General features: G+C 36.3%; 2 protein-coding genes and 1 long non-coding RNA gene across 3 annotated transcripts; 2 read left to right on the top strand and 1 right to left on the bottom strand.

Annotated features, from left to right (window-relative positions):
* Positions 1 to 322: 322 nt before the first annotated feature.
* LOC134283246 (BTB/POZ domain-containing protein KCTD7-like) lies at positions 323 to 1,197 on the bottom strand. The gene is made up of 2 exons (XM_062765691.1): positions 928 to 1,197; positions 323 to 799 (listed from the first exon to the last, which is right to left on the bottom strand). Exons 1-2 carry the CDS (start codon positions 1,195 to 1,197, stop codon positions 323 to 325), a joined length of 747 nt encoding a protein of 248 aa, XP_062621675.1.
* A 614-nt stretch (positions 1,198 to 1,811) lies between these two features.
* LOC134283244 (uncharacterized) lies at positions 1,812 to 6,716 on the top strand. Its single transcript, XR_009995444.1, has 3 exons — positions 1,812 to 2,068; positions 2,915 to 2,983; positions 6,545 to 6,716. It is a non-coding gene; the product is annotated as an uncharacterized LOC134283244 (long non-coding RNA).
* A 635-nt stretch (positions 6,717 to 7,351) lies between these two features.
* LOC134283245 (uncharacterized) lies at positions 7,352 to 9,036 on the top strand. Its single transcript, XM_062765689.1, has 3 exons — positions 7,352 to 7,617; positions 8,383 to 8,595; positions 8,737 to 9,036. Exons 1-3 carry the CDS (start codon positions 7,549 to 7,551, stop codon positions 9,034 to 9,036), a joined length of 582 nt encoding a protein of 193 aa, XP_062621673.1. The 5' UTR covers positions 7,352 to 7,548.
* The last annotated feature ends 5,023 nt before the right edge of the window (positions 9,037 to 14,059 follow it).

The raw sequence follows: 14,059 nt of genomic DNA, 5'->3' as shown, positions 1-14,059 counted from the left end.
TTCATCAAAATCGATCCAGCCGTTCTCGAGAAATCGCGCGCACAAAATCGGTAAGAAAAAAAAACAATAATAAAAATAGTGGAAAAGAAACCTAAGAAAAACAATAAGGTCTTCCGCTGAAGACGGAAGACCTTAAATAATCTTAATCATCAGAATCAGTAGAAGGTCTTCCGTTGGAAACGGAAGACCTTAATTAACAATATATCACATCTCAGAATATATCAGTGTTTGTCTATCACAGTGTTTTTATATCACAACTGGGAAAACATCACAAAGCATATCTATCACATCTTGGAATATATCACAGTGTTTACCTGTCCCATTATTTTTCCTCCCATAGTGGCTGTGTCTGTCCCTTTTTCTCGATTGCTAGCACTAATCCAGATAAACCATAGAATTTTCCTTCAACATGAAGTTGACGCAATAACGTAAAGTCGGATGGTAGAATATTAGGAAACGCTTCGGGGTATCTAAGATAGTCAAGTACGAAATCAAAGTATCTGGGATTCCTGTCAATAAAATAGGTCTCTTTGCATGGCTTGATTGGTGATTTTGGGTTGGTCATTGCTGCAAGTAATGATGATGGGTCGCTCGATAGTGTTCTTCTACTTGTTTCAAACTTTCTCCCCCCCACATTCAGTATTACATGACCGTCTTGTTGCTCTTTAAGTATGTTCAGTTTAACTTCCATCTGGTCAGTCGGGTTATATGTAGGTGTTTCATTGGATTCCTGAACTTCGTAGCTTTCTTCCTCTGGGGCATTTAACGAAAGAACATCTTTGATGGAATTTTCAGATTTCTTTGTAGATGCGGACGAGTCCGAATTTGAAGTTGAAGATGAGATGAGGATGAGGATGAGGATGTTGATGATACAACTGATTTAGATTTAAAAGTTTTCTTTGCATTTGGGTTAGAAGTAGTGGATACAGTTGGTCGTGGCTGAGGCTGGGGTTGGGGTTGTTCCACAGGTTTAGGACTTGGTACTGGACCAGGAGCTGGAATTTTCTGGTCATTGTCACCTTTGTTGTCTACTTTTTGTTTCTTTGGGGGTACGACTGTGTCAATGCAGATTGCTCTTTTTGCCCCTGGTGTCGGATTGAAGTTAGGAACGACTTCTTTCATATAAGCCTCAACGAGAGTTGATCTCTGCCGCTGGAATTCAGCAAATTCTTTTCGCTCTTCTTCCCCATACTTCATGTTAAATTTTTTTAGAATTTGGAGGTTGTACCCCTTACAACCGTGTTTTTGGTCCTTGCGCCCCAACATATAGTGGCATTTGTCGCATTGGTAACCAAACCCGGAATGGGTGGCGGTCAAATGGCGTTCCGCATGGACCTGATTTGTAAATTCCCTTCCATTGCAAAGGATGCATTTGAAGCGCTGTATCTGTGGAAATAGATATTTTTTTCTTAGTCCCCTTGGAACCATGTCATAGTAATAAAATGTGCAATAATAATATAGTAACAGTAAAATTATGTCAATCAAAATTTGAATAATATGTCAATCAAATTTTGAACTATATGTCAATCTATATAAGGTATATATACTGTATCGGACATGCATATATACACAACAGTATAGAATTTTTATGCTTGAAACCATTTGGGGATATTTATCCCATTGTAGATTTTCAGTCTATTATGGTGAATTACATCCCCTTTATGTCTAGGGTGCTTTTGAACTTTGTAGAGAATGTCATTTATTTTCTCTTTGATTCTGAATGGTCCTGCCCAATGTCTGGATAGCTTTCGTTCTAAACCCAGATTTTGGTTAGGATAGTATACCCATACTGCATCGCCTATTTTATAGGGATTATGTTGGATTTTTGTATTATACTCTCTTATCATATTCTGGGAATTTAATTTGATATTTTCCCTTGCAAAATTGTAAATTTTGTTCATTTTCTCTGATAAATTTTGTATATAATCTGAAATGTTGCATCTTTCAGGGTCAGGTCTCCCAAGTACTAGATCAATAGGGAGTGCAACTTGTTGACCAAAGACCATCTCATTTGGGCTCACCCCTGTGGATTCATGTACTGAGGATCTATAAGCCAACATGAGTAAAGGTACTAACTCATCCCAATTTTTCTGATTTTTATCAACAAAAGCTGACAACATATTTTCAATTGTACGATTAGCCCTTTCAATCATCCCGTCAGATTGGGGTCTGTAAGGTGAAGTTCGAGTCTTCTCTATTCCCAGTAATTTACACAATTCTTGGAATATAGTAGACTTAAACATTTGACCTTGATCGGAGTGTAATTGCATTGGTACTCCAAAGATAGGTATTATATGTTGCAATAGTTTTTGGGATATTGTAGTAGCCTTTTTATTTTTCATAGGGATGGCGTCGACCCATTTTGTAAAGTAGTCTCCTACAACTAGTAGGTATGAGTTTTTCTTATGGGTAATGGGAAGTGGTCCCAATATATCTAATGCCCAACGTTCCATTGGTACCCCAACGTTATAAATTTGTAAGGGGGCTTTTGGTAACTTATTAGGAGATTTTCTTGAAGCACAAATGTCACAAGTTTGACAGTAATGTCGAATGTCATGAGACATTTTATACCAAAAATATTTGTCTCGAGCTTTTGATAATGTCTTTTTGTAACCCAGATGTCCCCCAGTGATGCCACTGTGGATATCTTCCAAAACTTCTTTGGCAAATGAACTGGGAAGAATTACTTGCAATTTTGGGGTAACATGTTCCCATTTATGATAAAGAATGTTATCTTGCCATTTGAGGGAATCGAATCTAACCCAGTAGTATTTGCATATTTCACTCAAATTTGATATAGTTTCCCAGGTAGGTTTATTTTTGGATTTTACCCATTCTCTAACCTTTTTAATATCTGGGTCATTTTCTTGTATATCTTCTAAACTCCTATTTTGAAGTGACAATTGTTTTTCAGGATCTTGAGAAGTAGATGGTAAAGAAGTTTCATGATTTCCAGAGCGAGTGACAATCTGGCATGATTCAGGTATGGCTCTAACATGTTCATTACTAACTTTGTCAATAATTTCTGACCCATATTTTGTTTCAGCTCTCATGCAATGTTTACAATTTTGATCGACACAAGGTCTTCGGGATAGGGCATCCGCATTGCTGTGTGATCGACCTGCTCGGTGTTCAATCTTAAAGTCATAGGAAGACAGTGATTCGAACCATCGGGCTAGCTGACCTTCTGGGTTTTTAAAGTTTAAAAGCCATGTGAGTGAGCCATGGTCAGTTCTCACTCTAAAAGGTTTTCCATATAAGTAGTGATGGAAATGTTTTATTGATTTGACAATAGCTAATAGTTCTCTTCTCGTGACACAGTAGCGTCGTTTAGTGGCACTAAAAGTTTTACTAAAGTAGCTTATGACCTTGACAACCCCATTTTGTTCTTGGGAAAGGACTGCCCCTAAACCCGTATTGGAGGCGTCTGTGTCAAGGATGAACAGGCCTTCATCCTTTGGGAATGCTAAGATGTCAGAGCTTATAAGAGCTTTCTTTAATGTGTCGAATGCTTCTTGACAATTGGGTTCCCATAAGAATTTTTGTTGGGATTCTGTCAACTTATGCAAAGGTTTGGCAATATCTGCAAATTTATGTACAAATTTCCTATAATAGGAACAGAGCCCTAGGAAACTTCTCACTTCCCTAAGATTTTTGGGAATAGGCCAGTTTTTAACAGTGTCAATCTTTGATGGGTCAGTTGATATCCCATGTTCATTTACAATATGCCCAAGGAATGATACTTCCTTTTGTAAAAATATACATTTCTTTGGACTCATTTTCAAATTAGCTTCTTTTAGTCGAGTGAAAACTTGTCTCAGGTTGTCAATGTGCTCTTCAAAAGTTTTTGAAAGGATAATGATATCGTCTAGATATACTAAGCAAATTTTCCATGACAAGTTAGATAAAACCTTTTCCATAAGTCTTTCAAATGTGGCCCCAGCATTGCAAAGTCCAAACGGCATGTTTAGGAATTGCCAATGACCACCCCCCGGAATTGAAAATGCAGTTTTGGGTTTATCCTCTGGCGACATTTTTACCTGCCAGTACCCACTTTTTAAGTCAACTGTAGAAAACCATTTTGACCCAGATAAAGCGTCCAATGTCGTGTCTATTCTGGGTATAGGATAACTGTCTTTAACTGTTATGTCATTAAGTTTTCCGTAATCGATACAGAACCGGATTGTCCCATCCTTTTTCTTAACAAGGACTATGGGAGAACTCCATGGACTGTCCGAGGATTCAATAATCTTTTTATCTAACGTTATTGATTTCTTTTTGTGCTTCTTTAAATTTAGCAAGAGGTATTTGTCTTGGATGTTGCTTTATGGGTTTTGCATTTCCCGTATTTATAGTGTGTTCCACTAGTTCAGTTAGACCCATGTCAGAGGAATCTTTGGAAAAACTATTTTGAAATTCCTTAAGTAAGGCAATAAATTTTTCTTTTTGTTTTGAATCCAAATATTTTGGAAGTTTGTCCACAATTTGTTCTAAATGCTTTGGCAAATGAGTATCGTTTTGGGTGTCAATGTTCAGGGAATTGATGGAATGTGTACAAGATTCATACATTTCTTCAACTTTTTCAATACTGGCAACTACAGTCCCTTTATAGATCTTAATACTTTGATCATTTAAATTGGTGTACCGTATCGGGATATTTTCCCCGGTATTAACCTTAACCAAAGTTTTGGGAATAAGCACTTCATGCTTCTCAATAAATTTTGTCGTAGGCTCTACAATAGCCGCTTCCCCAAGAAATAATGGGTTTTCCACTTTCCCAGATGCTACTATGTCACTATTAGGAGGTATTTCTATATCCTCAGAAATTGTAATTTTGCTAACTGGGATTTTCATTTCTTCTCTGTTAAAACAAGGGATCTCTTTACCCTTAATTTTCAATTTCTTTTTCTTAATCAAAATGTCACAAGTATTTGTTGCCATAAAATCTATCCCCAATATAAAATCATTAAGGATATCCACCACCAACACATTGTGGGTAACCGTAACATTTCCCAAGCTAATACTTATTGGAATTTCCCCTTGAACCAAAATATTTTGCCCATTTGCCGATGTCAAATTGATAGAAGATGGCTTCAATTCATCTTTACCCAAATCTTTAGCAACACTAGAACTTAGTACTGTCACACTAGCCCCAGTATCTACTAACATGGGTATCACTTTGTTTTCTATTTTCCCAACTACATACATTCCATCATTTCCAACTTTCATAATGTCATTAATCATTATTTCTTTTGAATCACTCTTTATTGGAGTTTGAATGTCATTTTCAATTTCAAATTTTTCATTGAGTCTAACTGAACTAGTCTCTTTGTTTAACTTTGTTTTATTTTCTAATGTTGTCGTCTGGGGTCTACCCCATATCTCTGTCGACTTCCGACCCCTGAAGCCGACGTGTGGTAGTTTGTTGGATTCCTATTGTGGGTGAAATTTTGTCGTGAACGATTGTCATTGTTATCCCGTCTATGATCGGGTCTATTTCCCATATAGGAAGGTCGATTTTGGGAATTATTGAAATGGGTTCCTTGTCCCTGATTGAACTTTACAAAATTTTGTATCTCTTTGGTAAGAGTTTGCAAGTCATTCCCAATAGCTTTCTTAATAGCCCCAACAATATCTGATTCTTTTTCTTGGGTAACTTTTACATTATTAATTGAGTGAGCCCTCTGGGCGTCAGCAAGTTTGTGGGTTTCGAATCTGATTGCCAATATTTCGGCTTCATTAATATCTCTTGGTCTCATTTCGCGCAATCTCAGGCGCATGTCAGAATCTGTAAGAGCATCGATAAAGTGATCTAGAGCCAAGGTGTTTGTCATAGTTGAGTCTGCTGTCGGATATGCCCTTCTTGTCAGTTTTCTTATTGATTGGGATAGTTCGGGAATAGATTCATTGTTTCCCCTTACTAAACCCTTTAATTGAGCACGATACATTTCTGACCGTTCTACAGATCCATAGCGGGTATTTAAAGCCCTTACTAGTGAATCAAAATCATGTCGTTGGGATTCATTTAACTCTGTTAATACTGCTCTAGCCCCACCTGTCAAGCTACTTGCAAGGCATAGAGATTTTGTCTGATGGTCCCAATTATGGAGTGTAGCAAGTATGTTAAATTGGGTCAAATATTCTTCAAAGTCATCTCTCCCGTCAAAGGTTTGGGGTTTTATGCCAATGGGAGATTTGGATGCAGGTGCCACATTTGCTAGCCTTGTAGAAACACAAGTATTTTCATTTTGATCTAGAAGTTCTGAGTTCCCATGGGTAGTTACGGGACTGAAACTTTCTTTGTTAGCTCCACAGAGCATACCCATATCTGGATGAACAATAGATTCCCCATACCCATTCATAGATTGGGAAGTGGGTTTTCTATTTATTTCATCTTTTTGTTTGAGTTTGTTTATTTCTGACCACAATCTTTGGGATTCTTCCCTTACTTCACTTATTTGTTGCCCAACTTCATGTTTCATGCATAAAAATTCTTTTGTCATATTATGCATTGCATTTAATAATTGCTCATTTATGTTTTCAGACTGATGGGTCACTGATGCCTGTTTGGGAGAAGATACAGCATGGTCATCTCTGGATAACCTGGGTGATCCCATACAAGATCTGGGATTAAAAACTATTTCTCCAGAGTCTTCTAAGTCACTGTTATTTTGGGACATTTTTTTATTAAATCTTTTACGAAAAATTTTCAATTTGGGTAAAATAAAATTTTATAAATCTTATATTTGTGTCTTAATTTCTATCCAATCAAAGTATGGGATTCTAAATAATAATTATCCCACTTCTGACACCAATGTTACGTCTTCGACCCTTTTTACTATGTTTTTGGTAAACGCAACTGTGGGTCTCCCAAGTCTGTATATCAGATAGAAATTATAATACCAAATAACTTTCTATATAAAAACTTTATTAAAATCAATTAATTTGTCAAGGATGAGTTATTGAGCGGTAATAAATTATAAAAGCAATAAATCAATATGAATGGGATTTTAATATCCCATATAAAGTTTTTCCCAAATGTGGGAATACCCTAAAAATATTTCTTTTCAATAATAAACTATTTAAAATAAATAACCACAGGCATCAGTTCCCAATATTAATAAATTAATCTAATTAATTAATTAATTACCCATCTGTTTTGGGTTTCCATTATATTTCTCTAGCTGTCCTCGTCAGGTTGAGGCAAATGAGCAATTAGCTGCAGATGACAGCTAACAGCTGTTTATATCGTATTACGTTGCTAGTGAAATGACGTACGATCCGCTCCCCTTTCCCGCAATTAGACCTGCACCGGAAGTTTATTGTGCTTAGCGATCTCGATGTATTTAAAGTGATAATAAATCTCAATTTAAGCATATTTTAATACCCCCCAAAACCATCTTATTATTTACAAAACTATTTAAAACAATAAACTAATGAATTTCTAGTGCGTAATGGATCACATGAGTAAGAATACTTCTTTAAAAACTACGATGACAGCTAGCTAATTATCTTTCGCCACGGAATCTGACGTCGCAATCGTCATTGATGACGAAAGCGCTTCGGAGTCCGAAGATACCCGAAGTGCAAGGCAAGATGGATTCCAGCGGGCAAGTTGTAAGTATACTTTGAGCATATCATAAGCATAATTAATGAAATGTTATTCTAAATGTACAAAAATTCATGAATATAAATATATAACCGCTCTGCAATTCATGAAAATTAAGTTTATAAAGCGAAAGCTTCATAACCAAAAGAATATGTGCATTGGGGCCCACGAAGGGGGGTTACGAGACTACGTTATTTGATGTAAAGTTATATGCTTCCTTCGGAAAATCCCTTCAGAGTTTATATCTGTGTGTATTTTTATTATCTTTAAACTATAAGTAAATAATTAATAATAATAGGTCAAATTATAAACACGAATAATACGTAAAATTAAGATTAAAAGTTACTGACTTATCGCGAGAACCGCATATCAGATCCGAAAAATCTTCAGCAATTTTTTGAGTGTGATATATTTATCTTTGCCATTGTGTTTTATTTTTAATTTACCGCTAAATTAAAATGGAGAGAGTGCACTGTCACTTGTCTTGTGCGATCGCTGGCCGCGGCGCAGGGACATTGCAGCCGCCAAAATTTCAACCCAAGGGATCGATTGCTCTCTGACTCACTGATGATCACTATTTTTTTTTTTTTACTATATATTCCATAATACTAAATAAAATGTATGCTGAAGGCTAAATGAAAAAGTTCTCTTCTTTTTTTGTATGTCTTCACCATCTAACCAAGCGCATGGTCAACTGCTCATGTTTAAGGGGGAAAATTAATTTAGCCTAGGCCTAGGTGTGCATGTGTAATCAGAAAGTTTTGTTTTCCTAGGGTCCTGATACTGATTCAAGCTCTGATGAGCTTCCACCTGTTAGAGGTGGAAGATTGGCAAGAGGGGTTTCGGCAAGAGGAGGTGTCCGTCATGCCAGAGGCAGAGTGAGATCTGGTCGTGCCAGGGGCAGGGGGCAGGGTGTTCGACGCGGCAGAAGGCAAACTACAGTAGATAGGAGAGATGTGGTTGCTGCAAGAAATACTCAGTTACAAGTATGTCAAGTCAAATATTTTCAATATATACACTTTCAAGTAGAAATATGTCATTAGTGTTAGAAGTATGTTTATAAATTATGTGTAACAGATCAATGTTTGCAGAAGTGGATGTATCATGTTTCAATGTCTGTTTCTCAGGAACGCATTCATAATATGCCAGAAAATAACTTGAGAGATCTGGTCTACCAACTCTGCCAGAGGAATCCAAGTTTGGTTTTTGGTGTCCTGGAGGAGTGTAGCAAGGCCGAAAGGGGTGAACACCATCCACCCCCTGCTCACATGCAAGGGCAGCCTGACTGGTGTTGCTGTTCTCATTGCAGGGAAATGCCCACACAAGTAGAACGTGTCTGTTGTAACCAAACAGAGCAGAATTCGCGGGAATTGGAGTTATGTCAGTTGGAGGATCATACTAGGGTTTACAATGTCGGAATAACATAAAAATGATTATTTCAATAGTGGTCGTATTTCAATAGTGGTTATTACCTAGGTTTGTTATTAAAATGCACTCTCAACCACTATTGATATAATTATTTCAATAGTGGTCGTATTTCAATAGTGGTTACTAACTATGTTTGCTATTGAAATGCACTCTCAACCACTATTGATATAATTATTTCAATAGCGGTCGTATTTCAATAGTGGTTACTAACTATGTTTGCTATTGAAATGCACTCTCAACCACTATTGATATAATTATTTCAATAGTGGTCGTTATTTCAATAGTGGGTGCAACACCCCATCCTAGCCCCGGGGATCATGATTTGAAGAAATTTGAATCTACTCTATCTGATGATTTCACATGAGTTTATTTCCTGTCTCAATGGTTCTTGAGAAGAAGATTTTTAAATTCACCAGTAATCTTACTGGACAGAGCTTCTATACCAGAACTTGGGAAAATCTGAACTGCAAATCTTCTAATGTTGTCTATGGAATAGAATGTAATTTGTGTGGACTTGTTTATATCGGTGAAACCAAGGGATCTCTTACCAAAGGAATATCATGTCATCGATTTCAAATAAATCATGATGGTCAACAGCTTTTATACAAACATTTTTATTCACCTGATCATTCTATTTTGTCAATGAAAGTTTGAATTCTCGAAAAGATTTATCACCACACAAATAGTCCGTCGCTGAGTACACCTTTCCGTAGACAACGAGAAGAATTTTGGATTAGAAAACTAGGGACAGCCTTTCCCTGTGGATGTAATGACAATGTCGATAGTGTTGGAAATCTTTCCAGTCCGCAGTGTAATAATGTAAATGTGATGGGACTTTTTAACCATACTCAGAGACGTTCGTACAATAAACCTGCAATAAACCCTTTGATTCATTACTACCTTATGTATATCAACAGTTAGGTCTACATCATATTCGAACAAAACTCTACTCTGTCCCTTTGAAATTTTTAAATAGTCTTCTTGAAAAGGCCAAGGAACATCTAATTTTAGAATCCGCGTCACCCGAATATAGACTCGGATCTGTGATTATGGATATTGCATATCATAGGCTCTTTAAACCCGCAAGCTTCACGGAAGAAAATGCAGCTAAAACAATCCGTCTTTTCCTTAAACTTCAATTTGCCAATAAAGGAATTGACGTGGTCAATAAAAGTAATATTCTTAATCACAAAAGGGTCCAGTCTTGTATTCCACCATATTTCAAGTTAAAGACTACACCTTGTATTTCCTACAAATATACATCGACCATTGCTTCCAAACTTTTCAATTACAAAAACACTTTACATGGCCTGGATACCGACTATCTGAAACATAATCCTCCTTCGTAATCATGTTCTTCGCCCTATAACTATAGTCCTGCTGGACACGTTATTACAGGTGACGTAAATATAGTTCATAATGAGGACCTTACATAAATTATTTTAAAAGGTCCTAAATATGAGGTACCCCGATCCTTCAACTGGCGTCGGAATTTCAAAAATATTATGGATTCTGTTGAAAATTACGCCAGAAGATGGGCTAGATATGAAAAAGAAGACGTTGACACTTTGTCAGATTAGATTAAATGTATCCTATCCATGTTAAAGTCATGTATTAAAATATTGAGGGGCAATAAGAAAACCATCTATCTGTGTCCAATAAACCAGAAGTGAAAAAAGAATTAGATAGATTACATGATCAGTACGTACTGGTACATTGTCTTTGTTTGTAAGGCTTATTATATAAATCGCATTCTAGAAAAACTTAGATTTGATTCTACAAATGGTAATCTTACTCATACTTCCCTTTCTAAGAAAGAAATTCTTCAAAATCACCTGTCAGTCTTGAATACTTTTATTATTCCACAGAGCCAAAATGAATTTGAACTACCTTATATATATTGTATTCCAAAACTTCATAAGAATCCTTACAAACAAAGATACATTGCAGGTTCCATTAAATGTTCAACCAAGCCTCTTTCGTTACTCCTCACTAAGATATTGACAGAAGTGAAGGAAAAACTTCAAGAGTACTGTGCAACTATATATTTAAGAAGTGGTGTGAATCAGATGTGGATACTAAAAAATTCTAAAGAACTTTTCGACACTTTGAAATCACAATAATTTACAAAAATCAAGAGCTTAAAAACTTACGACTTTTCAACTTTATACACAACAATTCCCCACGCCAAATTAAAATCCAGGCTTTTTGATATCGTTGACAGCTTCTTCTTCAATAAAAATGGAACTCGTAAATTTACTTACCTCGTCATGTGTCATTTGCAAAATTATTTTGTTAAAACAGATTCTGATTGCACACAAAAGTACTCTGAAGTTGACATCAAGAAGATGCTTGAGTTTCTGATTGACAACATCTATGTGGTTTTTGGAGACCAGGTATTCTAACAGTCAATTGGAATTCCCATGGGTACAAATTGCGTTCCGTTATTAGAAGACTTATTTTTATATTCATATGAAGCAGAGTTTATGCAAAATATTATGCGTGAAAAGAAGAAAACACTTGAAGTGGCCTTCAACTCAACATTTAGATATATCAACAACGTATTGTCAATTAAAAATGGCAATTTCCATTCCTACGTCGATACGATATATCCTGGTATGCATGAGATAAAAGATACCACGGGGTATGACACTTCTGTTTCATACTTGGATAGACACTAATGGTAATCTAACAACCAAGCTATATGATAAACATGATGACTTTAACTTTTCTATCCTCAACTTCCCTTACTTATGCAGCAATATACCTTCATCACCTGTATACGGAGTATATATATCTCAGTTGATTCGCTGTGCAAGAGCATGCTCTACGTCTAATACGAGGTAAATTATTGACAAGCAAGTTGACGAAACAAGAATATCAGCAGTCTCGTTCAAAGTCATCATTTTGTAAGTTCTATGGTCGATACAATGACCTTGTCAGCAAGTACAGTTTATCATTCAGTCAAATGCTGACTGACAATTTTCATACCAAGTGTTAGTCCATTATTTATACACTGAATTGACGACGGATTTTTTCCGTTATTTCCTGATCATGACTAGGAGCACACGGCGGGTGTGACCGGTCGGCAGAAGATGCTCACTCCTCCATGGCACCTGATCCAACCTCTGATGTTTCGGGGGTCCGTGTTTGCTCTGTTTTAATTTTGTATTGTTTTACGGAATTTGAGATTGAATACTGTTCGTTATCGCCATATCCTTCCTATATATTTATATGTAAAACTTTGATCGGCCATTTAGGCTCCACCCTAGCCCCGGGGGTCATGATTTGAACAAACTTTAATCTACTCTCATGAGGATGATTTCACATGAGTTTCACCTTTCCTGGCCAAGTGGTTCTTGAGAAGATTTTAAAGGATTTTCCTATATATTCCTATGTAAAACTTTTAACAGCCATTTTGGTCCCACCCTACCCCCGGGTACATGATTTGAACAAACTTGAATCAACACTACCTGAGGATGATTCCTCATGAGTTTTATCTTTCCTGGACCAGTGGTTCTTGAGAAGAAGATTTTAAAAAAAATTTCCTCTATATTTCTATGTTAAACTTTGAACGGCCATTTTGGCCCCACCCTAGCCCCGGGGGTCATGATTTGAACAAACTTTAATCTACTCTCATGAGGATGATTTCACATGAGTTTCACCTTTCCTGGCCAAGTGGTTCTTGAGAAGATTTTAAAGGATTTTCCTATATATTCCTATGTAAAACTTTTAACAGCCATTTTGGTCCCACCCTACCCCCGGGTACATGATTTGAACAAACTTGAATCAACACTACCTGAGGATGATTCCTCATGAGTTTTATCTTTCCTGGACCAGTGGTTCTTGAGAAGAAGATTTTAAAAAAAATTTCCTCTATATTTCTATGTTAAACTTTGAACGGCCATTTTGGCCCCACCCTAGCCACGGGGGTCATGATTTGAACAAACTTTAATCTACACGTCCTAAGGATGATTCCACGTGAGTTTTATCTTTCCTGTCTCAATGGTTCTTGAGAAGAATATTTTAAAAGATTTTTCCTACATACTCCTTTGGAAAATTTTGATCGGCCATCTTGGCCATCTTGGCCCCATCCTACCCCCGGGAAACATGATTTGAACAAACTTGAATCTACACTACCTGAGGATGATTCCACATGACTTTCATCTTTCCTAGACCAGTGGTTCTTGAGAAGATTTTTTTAAAATGCCATAAATGTTTCACTAATTCATAACTATCTCCCCTTGGCAAAGGGTTTGGCCTTTCAATTGAAGAAACTTGAATCCCCTCAACCCAAGGATACTTTGTAGCAAGTTTGGTTGAAATTGGCCTAGTAGTTCTTGCGAAGAAGATGAAAATGTGAAAAGTGAACGACGACAGACGATGGAAAAATTTTGATCAGAAAAGGTCACTTGAGCTCAGATGAGCTAAAATGTTGTCAAATACTAATGCATGAAGGATTAGCGATTTAATTTTGACAACAATCTGTGACGAATAACATTTGTCTGACATGTTTTGACAACTTATACACTTTTATATATCAATGTTGAGTTTCTCAATCTTTACATTCTTTTGAGGTCATATTCAATGCATAACATCACATCACACGAAATATTGTAAATATATGTCCGCATATGTTCTTAAACCTAAGACATCCTTATCATAGTTTGAATAGTGGACAAGTATTACCAAATATATTCCTTTAAATCAACATTCATAAGATTTCCTATTTAGGAAAGGAGATGGCCTAGATGAAAAACTAAGTGAATTTAGTTAATTGTCAGATGTTGAACTTTTGATCTAGCACCTACGGTCTGTTGGAGGGATAATTGGAATGGTATTCTTAAAACAAATAGTATTGTTTCGACATTTTTAATTGGCATCATTTAAGATTATGAAAATATTTTTTCGCAATTTTTTTATTGCGACAAATGTTAAAGCATGGAAAATTATCATGATTTCATGAATGTCAACAAAGTTTTAGAAGAGAAATTTCTCGGAATATAACACCTTGCTTTGTAT

The sequence above is a fragment of the Saccostrea cucullata genome, unplaced genomic scaffold (assembly GCF_032062105.1).
Source record: "Saccostrea cucullata isolate Sc308-1 unplaced genomic scaffold, CSIRO_AGI_Scuc_v1 ctg22121, whole genome shotgun sequence".
NCBI lineage: Eukaryota > Metazoa > Mollusca > Bivalvia > Ostreida > Ostreidae > Saccostrea > Saccostrea cuccullata.
This window is presented reverse-complemented; position numbering and strand designations above follow the sequence as displayed.